Source organism: Macrobrachium nipponense, chromosome 7, assembly GCF_015104395.2.
Source record: "Macrobrachium nipponense isolate FS-2020 chromosome 7, ASM1510439v2, whole genome shotgun sequence".
In the NCBI taxonomy this organism is placed as follows: Eukaryota; Metazoa; Arthropoda; class Malacostraca; order Decapoda; family Palaemonidae; genus Macrobrachium; species Macrobrachium nipponense.
This window is the reverse complement of record NC_061109.1, coordinates 111,602,117-111,612,587: the sequence shown is the minus strand read 5'-3', so window position 1 is coordinate 111,612,587 and position 10,471 is coordinate 111,602,117. Positions and strand designations below refer to the sequence as shown.

Below are 10,471 nucleotides of genomic sequence, written 5' to 3'. Positions count from 1 at the left end.
ACAAACTTGTAGTCCGGGCTGTATCTGCCATGGCTTCATTCGGCTTTGACACAGACCGATTTATTATTGAAATACAAGATGGGCCAGCGATTTGGGACGTGCGCCTCAAGGAATACAGCAACAAAATTTTGAAAGCAAAGACATGGGAGGAATTGTGCTCTATATTCGTACCCAACTTCAATGAGTTGGATTGCCAAGGAAAAAACAAAGCAAGTAAGTATTACATTTCATATATTTATATTCACAATATTTGATATTGTAAGTCTAGTATTTCATACATAGCTGTATAATAATGTATATCTAATACATAAGTGACACAATAAATAATTTAGAAAAAAGTTTGTAACACATTACATCCTTTACTATGTCACACATTGACTTGCCCTACACTCTGTTCCCAATCATTCTATCCTGCCACGACACTGATCCTATGCTGGAAAAGTAGTCCGAGAACTTTTCTCTTATTGTTATAGCGGATCGAGGGCATCCTGCTTGTATTGCACCATCACCATCAGTCAGACCTACAACATTTAGTGTATTTTCAAACTGTACACCATCCCTTTCTCTTACAAAGTTGTGTAAAGTGCAACATGCCCTGATAATGTTTTCGGCATTCTCAACATGTAAATCCAGTGGTCTATGAAATATGCGCCATTTATTTGTGAGAATGGCGAAAGCACTTTCGATGTATCGCCTCGCTCTTGATAAGCGATAATTAAAAATCTTTTTTTTGTGTTGGAGATTTTTTCCCCCATAAGGGCATAGCATGTGAGTAGAGAGGCCAAAAGCTTCATCGCCAACGAAAACGAAGGGAAGTGGGTCCCCATTCGTTGACACTGGTTTATCGCTAGGAATGTTCAGTGTATCTTGCTGCATTTTTTGGTAGAGGTTACTGTTTTTGTAGATTGAGGAGTCTGATGCTTTACCATAAGAATCGACATCTATAAAAGTAAACCTGTAGTTTGCGTCACATACAGCTAACACCACCATTGAAAAATACTTCTTGCCATCGATGGCGCCTATGCAGTTCGGAAACTGTGCTTCACAACGAAAGCCTTCTTCAATTTTCAGCCATTCTTCCTTTGTTAATTCTGGGAAACATAGGTAGTGTAGATACTCCCATACCGCCTTGCACACTTCTTGCACGATCCCTCTAGCGGTGGAAGTCCCACACCGGAAAGTGTTATGTAGTTCAAAAGAGGAACACCCTGTTGCTAAGAACCTGAAAATGATATTGTTATGATACAATAAAGTTTCATACATACTTACCTGGCAGATATATACATAGCTATCGACTCCGTCGTCCCCGACAGAAATTCGAATTTCGCGGCACACGCTACAGGTAGGTCAGGTGATCTACCGGCCTGCCGCTGGGTGGCAGGACTAGGAACCATTCCCGTTTTCTAATCAGATTCTCTCTTCCACCTGTCTCCTGCGGGGAGGCTGGGTGGGTCTTCAATGTATATATCTGCCAGGTAAGTATGTATGAAACTTTATTGTATCATAACAATATCATTTTCATACATTCAACTGGGTGGGTGGGTCTTCAATGTATATATCTGCCAGGTAAGTATGTATGAAACTTTATTGTATCATAACAATATCATTTTCATACATTCAACTTACCTGTCAGATATATACATAGCTGATTGACACCCTTTGGTGGAGGGCAAGAGACAGCTAACTCCTGACTAGACAGGTAAACAACATGTGTTGTAGGTATTTATAGACCTTGGTTCCTCTGTGTTTCTAGACGAAGGGTCGACTTCCTAGCTATTGCATAGGAGTCTGCTTCGTCTCAAGAGCCTTAGCAAGATAGTGATCTGTGGCCAAGAGTTCTTGTGGGTCTACCGATGGGGTCTTATCCACTTACTCGGTCGAGCCTAATTGGCATTTGTCAATGGGTGCTAATCCGCTTATATGACAACATGCCTATGCCTATTGGCATAACTAAGGAGCGCAACACCGATCCCGATCACCTGTTCCTAACATGAGGGTTCGCGCTAAAATTGAAAAAGAGTTATCCCCCAAACTCCTTTCAAACCTCAAAAAAAAATCGCTAGAATTGAAAAAGAGTTATCCCCCAAACTCCTTTCAAACCTCAAAAAAAAATCACTAAGTTAAAATAAATTCAACTCATTATTAAAGGATCAGTGTCGGCTCCTTATCCCAGCAACGTATCCGCTGATACGTATAAACCAAGAGAGAAGGATCTCCCGTAGGTTAACTTGAAGTCCTTCGTGTAATGAGCAGTCAACACATAGTTGCATCTCTCATATGTTAAAGCTAATATGTCTTCCTGACATATTGTTACGAAAAGAACAAGAATTTGCAAAAGCTCGCACTTCATGAGCTTTTAAATTCTCAGCTGTTTGAAGGTATCATCAAGTCACTTATGAAGTGCTTTAGAGATCACCATTGCTTCAAAGAAGACTAGGACTTTCTTTGAACTGGATCTCATCTGGATGAAGCCTAGCGCCTGGCTTGCGCCTGGCTGGCGCCTCGCGCCTGCTGGCGCGAGGAGTATCCTGTTTGGAATACTCCTGGCGCCTGACAGTCGTAACACTCCTCGAATACTCCTGCCGTCTGGAAGGCGCATCTCGCTCCAAATACTCCTGGCGCCTGTTAGGAGTATTAAGCTCAGAATACTCCTGGCGCTTGGTAGGCACATCGCGCTTCGAATACTCCTGGCGCCTGGTAGGAGTAAAAAGTCTAGAATACTCCTGGCGCCTGGGAGGAGTATCGAGGTCAGAGTACTCAAGGCGCCTGGCAGGAGTATCTCTTCCCAAATACTCCTGACCTATGGAAGGCGCATCTAGTTCTGAATACTCCTGTGGCTTGGTAGGAGTATCGCTCATGGAATGCGCCTTTCGAATGGCAAGTATATTGCGCTTAGCGGGCGCTATACTCCTATCAGGAGTTCTCTCTTCTCCAGTTGGCTCTTGTTGCTTGGATGAAGATCTGGGCCTAGAACGATCTACAGTAAAGTCAGGCTCTTTGCGCCTACTTGGCGCCTGGCTCCTAGTTTGGCGCCAGAACGCTTGGCAGGAGTTACTTCCTTTCCCACGTCTCGCCTGCCCTAACGCACCGCTCCCCCCAGAGATGGCCGCTTGTGCGACAACTCCCCTGTAGGGTTCGTCGCGCCCGACAGGAGATCGGTATTTGGATCTCTTAATCGGAAAGCCTGTCATCCTTTTTATGAGTAGGCTCTTTAGAAAGTACTCCTACCAAAGACGCTAATTGCTCCTGCACACTCATCAAAATTTAGTCAGCTACATCCAGTAGACGATAGGAGATCTAAAAGTCCGAGAGACAAGTCTTCCTCCGAGGAGGATCCTTATTGAATACTTCCGTTGCTAACGAGTTCTCCTCCTAAATGTTGTTGAGTTTTCTCGTTGCAGAAGCTTCCCTATCCTTGCCCGAAGGAAGGGAAGGAGCCTGGAAGCTTAAAGAGATTCTGAGCTGAAATTGGTAGGACTCCTGATTTCTAGCTCTTGAATGTATCTCTCTGAACCTTTTGGGAAGTAGTTTGAGCCCTCATCGCGTTCCAAAGACTCTGTCAGTAAACGTTTAAAACCTTGTCTTCTTCTGTAGATGACAATGTCAATACATTACCCGGACAACGAAACCTCTATCTGAAAGCGTTGATCCAGGAATAAAAGGCTTTAGTTCTTTTGCCAAACATACTATGCTGGCCAGAACCCATTGCCGAGTCTTCATAGAATTGATTCCAGATTCTAAAGCCCAAAATTTCACTTGTCCTTTTGATCGTTTAGGACCAAGAGAAACATTTGATTAGGAGCAGTTCCATCTTGTCGGGACACGGAATCTGAGGCCCAAATTAGGATCCCATTCTAAGTATAAGATCTCTACTCTTATTCTATAGAGGTATTGTATAAGATCCCGAAGATCTTAATTCTCTACTATCTCTAATATTCTTTGTCGAGACAGAGTATATCTTTTTACTGTGTTCATTGATAGCATAAAATACCAAGGTGATTCTTCCCTCTGAAAGGGAAGAAAACCATTATGTGGTTCACAGAGGTATCGGAAGAGGACAGTTTCCCCTTTCCATCTAGCACGATCTGCAGCAACTCTATGTCTTTAACATATTTAAAGGAATTATCAAGCTTCCCTTGAAAAATCCTCTCATTCATATTTACTTGTGGTTAGACTGCACGCAGACAGACTCAGAGTGGATAGGTTTTTCAGGTCCAATATTTATAATAGATTCCGATAAAATCTCTATTCTCTTAGAAAAACCTTCCGACACATGCTGAAAGAAGAACGTGACCTCTGTGAATCCAACCTTTTTATTGCCAAAATGATGCATTCATCTTCTTCCTTTGACGCCCATTTATTTTAATATCTGTTAAGAATATATATAACTAGGGGAAAAAAGACTAAACTTTATTCCCCTATTTAAATTAAAGATGGCGTATCTTGCTACCTCTCTTGTTTCGAGGAAACGGAAGCAATCTATAAGAAGCTCGTTCATCTTCTGCCTTGCGAAGAGATCTGTGAATACTTTCCGCAGGGTCTGACAACTCTTTCCAATAAATGTTAAACATACGTTAACAGTTATTATCGTCGATCAAAAAGGTTCTCACGGACGTGCAAAATCCTGCATCGAACCTGGTAAGGATCGTTACGTTCCATGTCTGTTTCCAAATAGGTTAAATCGTGCTCTGCCGAATTAAAATCATTTATAATACCGTCACATTGTGGTAAACAGCATTCATCTAGGAAACTCTTGTAAGGATAGTAGGAACTCTGTAATTAACCACGGTGTGTGCATAAGGCTTAACCGTACCGTTATCTTAAGGTGAATTTTCTACTACATTCTTTCCTCGCCGAGGCAGAGAGAGATCCTTAGCAAAACGAATACGATGTTATTCATGTTTGCCTAAAAATCCCCTCAATTCGTGGATAAGTCCCTGATTGTAGGGGGAATATACGGTGAAGCATTCGATCCCTTAGGAGAGAGAGATGTAACCAACCGTTCACGACCGAGAACCGGATGGTACTGGATTTGGCTCACAATTACAGCCGTCTCGTTCACTGCCTGGCTGCATTCATTCCGAGTTGCCAGTTACTCCCTTCAATGAATGGATATAATAAAATTATTCTCGAGTCTAAGAAAGCTCTCAATAATGCAAATTTAAGCCAAACAACCTTTGTTAAATACCGAAGCTGAGTAGGTATTGTCGTAACAAACCTTTTAAGCGAAGTCCTTACTAGGAAAATCCTGTAAGGATATAGATAATTCCGTAGCGAACCAGAAAGGCAACAATGGTATGCGTATATGACTTGTCATTCAGTAGTCGTATACAGCAAGCCTTCTACGACATTCTTTCCTTTCTGACATGCCGAGAAAGAATGGAAATCTTACTCTCTTCGTTCTTTTCGTCAATAATCCCGAATGAGTATTAGTCGAAAGAGATCGCAAATGACAACCGAGGATCGAAGAGAATCTCTCCAGCTTTTATTATCTTGGAGATAAGTCCGTATTTTACGCCTTTCTTATCTGGAAGAGCCTCTAATCAATGAATGAGAGCTCGTACGAATCTTGTTCAACTTCCAAACGATTGCCCCTCTTTCTGTAAATGGTTGGTTGCATTATTTTTTAGAAGGAGAATGATTTTAATATCCTCTTACTAATACTGAACTAATTCTCACAATTCTGCTCTATCTTCCATTCCTCAAGTTGGGAGAAGATTGAGCAACCGGAGGAGAGCGCTTCCTTTCGAAAGGTGAAGGGCTTTTAGCAGTACCGACTCTAACCTGACAAGGGCTACGGCAGCCTGTGCTACATCTTGAGTCCCTGCCTGGAAAAAGCCGAACTTGCTCTTGCCTTTATTGCATCAAGACGATCCTGACAAGGGCGACGGCCGCCTGTGCGACAACTCCCGTCCCTATCAGGAGAAGCCTCGAATGTCTTTCACCTTTCGCCTGGAGGACTCTTGGCGGTTGTCAGGCTCTTCTTGTAGGAGAAAGTGCCTGGCGCTAAGCAAGAGTATCTTGCCTAGAATACTCCTGGCGCCTGGGAGGAGTATCGCGATCGGAATACTCCTCGTCCTCGGAATACTCCTGGCGCCTGGTAGGAGTATCGCGCTCCGAATACTCCTGGCGCCTGGGAGGAGTATCGTGCTCGGAATATCCTGGCGCCTGGCAGAAGTATCGCTTTCCTAGGAGGAGTATCGTGATCGGAATACTCCTGGCGCCTGGTAGGAGTATCACGTTCCGAATACTCCTAGCGCCTGGGAGGAGTATCGTGCTCGTCGGAATACTCCTGGTGCCTGGCAGGAGTATCGCGTTCCGAATACTCCTGGATCCTAGCAGACGTATCGCGCTTGGAAAGTTTTCTTGTTGGAAAGTTCCGAGCATCTGAAAGGCGATCCTCGCCTGGAAAGTTCTGTACGTCTGGAAGGTTATTTGAATCTGGAATCTTCCGCCTTCTGGAAGGTTCCGCTTGTGCGGAAGGTTCTGTGTGCGGAAGGTTCCGATCTCTTGTACATTTGTTCTTGCTTAGAATTCGACAATACTTCCATTTTCGACATAGCCCTCCCTTTCTTCTGAATGAGAAGAACTTCCATTTCCGATGAAGATCCTGGTTCATAGTGCTTCAGGCGCTTTGCGCCTATATTCAGGCCCTTCAGGTGCTTTGCGCCTCGTTTCAGGCGCTTTGCGCCTTGTTTCAGACGCTTTAGGCGCATTGAGCCTCGTTACCGGAGCTTCATGCCCAAGGAGCTAGAAGCTTAAAAGTTATATATATATGTGTAATCACTAAACGAGATCCATATAATTCATTCGATCAACATATCTTTAATATCTAATTCGTTCTTCTCAGAATAGATATATTTTCATATACATGTACCGATGAGGAATTTATTGAAATAACTATTTCAAACCCCCATGGGATAGAGCCCCCCCCCCCCGTCCAACTGTACGGGGGGACGAACCCGGATAGGGCAATGCCTCTACCGCAACTGTTATCGAATGATGTCTTCCTTTCTCCGTCTCTTCTGAGGTTCCGATAGCCAGACGAGATTATCTTGCATCTTCATTTAATCTACGCCGTTGAATGTTTCTTCTCCTTATTCGTCAAAACGATAATAATAAGGGGAACACATTGAATTAGGATGCCTTTCCAATGGCTATCCCTGGCAGTCTGGGACGTCCTACAGAACCTGCCGAGGGGACGCCTGATCGGTGGGGATTCTCTGTAACCTCCGTAAGGCTTTCGACATTCCTTCTCCTCTGGGCCTGTGAGCTTGGAAGAGGTCTAGGCCTGGGAGCGAGACAAGAGCCGATCAGACGCACCCTCTATTGCAATGGGGAACACTATAATCACTTCTTACCTTATAATAGCTCGTATCTTGAGCTACATTCCTTTATCTTCAAATTGCAAATGAATCTGTAGTTTCTGTGAAGTAAGAAGGTGATGAGGAAACTACACTACTAGTACTGTTAATATTCTAACTGCTCGTCAGAACGAGAGCTATTAAAGCTTCTAAAAAAAAAACATATCTAGTTCTATGTTTTTCTGACTTCCTCAAATAGGAAGTTACCTTATTTTCCTCAATCAAATTCTAACATTTATTATTACATTTATCAATGAATAAATATTTATATTTCCCTTTCTTGCAAACTATGTAATTGTCTACCGAAAACTTCGGTAGTTACACATCCTCTATTCTTCGAAAACTTCGAAGTTAATTCATTAAAAGTTATTAAAAAGTTATTAAAAGCGTATGCCGAACCACCGATCCAGTACTTCCCTGTAAAAGTTGGCCCAGAAGATCGATGGCGATGAAACACGAAAATCAAATCAGGAGGGAAAGTAAACATATGTTTACATTCCCAGCGACAGAGAGAATCTGATTAGAAAACGGGAATGGTTCCTAGTCCTGCCACCCAGCGGCAGGCCGGTAGATCACCTGACCTACCTGTAGCGTGTGCCGCGAAATTCGAATTTCTGTCGGGGACGACGGAGTCGATAGCTATGTATATATCTGACAGGTAAGTTGAATGTATGAAAAGAACATTTAAAAATCAGTATATTATTGCTAAATTAAATGCATTTACTTACGTATGTGGCTATACTTATAGGGAGAGGATGTTACATATCATAATATGAAACACTTTTTACTCAGATTTTGACGCGACTTTAATTTAACCCGACAAATAACACGAGAAAACGTTGTGCTATCATTGAAATTTTAATTCATGTAGTTATTTTAGATGAAGCTAGTGTGTAGACTAATAACTTTATAACTAATCTTTACATCTTACAGCTACAGATCTACAACGGAAATGGAAGAGTTTGAGGGACTCCTATAGAAGAGAATTGACATTGTCGAAGAAAGAAAAATTGGGATCTGGCGCAGGAAGTGGGAGGAAGGAATATTTGTACTTCAAACAGCTGTCTTTTCTTCAAGAATTTTGCGCAACAAAACCACATGCAGCTGAAAGTGTCGAGGATACTACAGTGCAGGGAGATGAACGAGAAAACCCAGGAGAGCCTACACCTTCCACTTCTAATGTAAAAAGGAAGAAATCAACTGTACATTCGGATGAAAAGATTATTCTGGAAGCTTTAGCTAAGAAAGCAACCGCCCCTCACGATCATGATACAGATTTCCTTCTTGGTCTGGTGCCTGACTTCAAGAGTATTCCTGAGAGTGTTAAGTTCGATGCTAAGCTTGAAATCATGAATGTGATCAAGAGGTATAAACAACATCCAAATCATCTGTATTTTACATCATATCAACAAACAGTCCCAAGTCCATATTCACATGCGAGTCATACATCACACAATTTCGCTCCTAGCATCATGCATGCACAATCAACAGTGCCTCAAAGCCAACCCGTACTACCCTGTACACCATCACCTGCACAACCATCTGAAACACAAGCAGTATCCCCTTGGTCGGATGATTCAGTCATGAGTAATTTGTGAACAAAACACTCGAGTGACAACACAAATGTTATCATTGGAAGCATTCATAATCTTAGCGATATAGGAAAGGAAATATAGCTTTGTATTGCAATCAGTTTCATTGAAATACAGTTTAATAAACTCCCTAAAAATAATTGTATTATTTACATACCTTAATGTTATGGCAAGTCTCTCCTCAGCTGGAATGCTCTTCCTTAGGTGTGTACTGTCTTTGCGAATGTGGGGGCCAATAATGGCCAAGAGTTCGTTAAAACTTTCCTGGGTCATCCTAAAGTAGTCAAAAAATTTATCATCATCTGCTCTTAAGTCACTCATTATCATGTAAAACTGTCCGTGGGTCAATCTCGAAGCAGTAATTGGGTGCATCCATAGCGCTCTCCGACGGCGGCGGCGACGTCGCAGAAGTACTATAAGCAGTGACAGTGCCTCTTCCTCAGAGTCCATGCTGAAACTGAGATGTAGTGATATCGGTGTGGCGACTACATGTGGCCGGGTATTCAAAACACAACCACATGTTGTCGCAACTTGTGGCTCTAAAAAGTGGCTAGTGTGCTCTGGCCCGCCACTTTGCGCAGCCACTTGTGGTGCCACAGAGTGGCTAGTGTGCTCGGGGCTTATATTTATATAAGCAGTGACAGTGCCTCTTCCTCAGAGTCCATGCTGAAACCAAGATGTAGTGATATCGGTGTGGCGACCACATGTGGCCAGGTATTCAAAACATAACCACATGTGGTCGCAACTTGTGGCTCTAAAAAATGGCTAGTGTGTTCTGGCCCAGCACTTTGCGCAGCCACTTATGGTGCCACAGAGTGGCTAGTGTGCTCGGGGCCTTACATATGCTTATTTTCTAATAACTATCAAACAATTACAGTTAGACGCTGATTTTTGCACTGAAACTTTACATATAAAAAATATACCATGAAATTTACAATATGATCAAATGAATTGAACTGTGCTTACTCTTGATTTATATAGCTTAAATTTGCACTTATGAGGAGCACTGACATCATAAGGCCCCATTCTACAAAATATTATTGAAGGTTATTTCCTTCTAATTTCTACCACTGATTCTACAAATAATACTGAATAAACACAAGTCTATTTCAGTTTTATGAGGAGCACTGACATCATAAGGCCCCATTCTACAAAATATTATTGAAGGTTATTTCCTTCTAATTTCTACCACTGATTCTACAAATAATACTGAATAAACACAAGTCTTATTTCAGTTTTCTTCAAGATCAAAGCATATTTTTTTAAAAAAAAACTTCTCGGGAAACAGCAAGGGAGCAATATTTCTGGACTCAAAAAACAGAAACTAAAAAATACTTAGGTATTGAAGGTTCAGTTATCCCTATAAGCCCTTTCATCTATTAATACAATTTAAAATTTAATCAAATGAATATCAGTGGGCTCTCTCTCGATTTATATATCACCTAAAATTTGCATTTATGGAGAGCGCTGACATCATAAGACCCCATTCTAAAAAGTAAATGACTATAACTGAGG

General features: G+C 42.0%; 1 protein-coding gene across 1 annotated transcript; it reads right to left on the bottom strand.

Annotated features, from left to right (window-relative positions):
• Positions 1-214: 214 nt before the first annotated feature.
• On the bottom strand, positions 215-9,623 carry LOC135216990 (uncharacterized). The gene is made up of 2 exons (XM_064252546.1): positions 9,114-9,623; positions 215-1,222 (listed from the first exon to the last, which is right to left on the bottom strand). The coding sequence occupies exons 1-2, from the start codon at positions 9,404-9,406 to the stop codon at positions 385-387; spliced, it is 1,131 nt and encodes a 376-aa protein (XP_064108616.1). The 5' UTR covers positions 9,407-9,623; the 3' UTR covers positions 215-384.
• Positions 9,624-10,471: the final 848 nt, after the last annotated feature.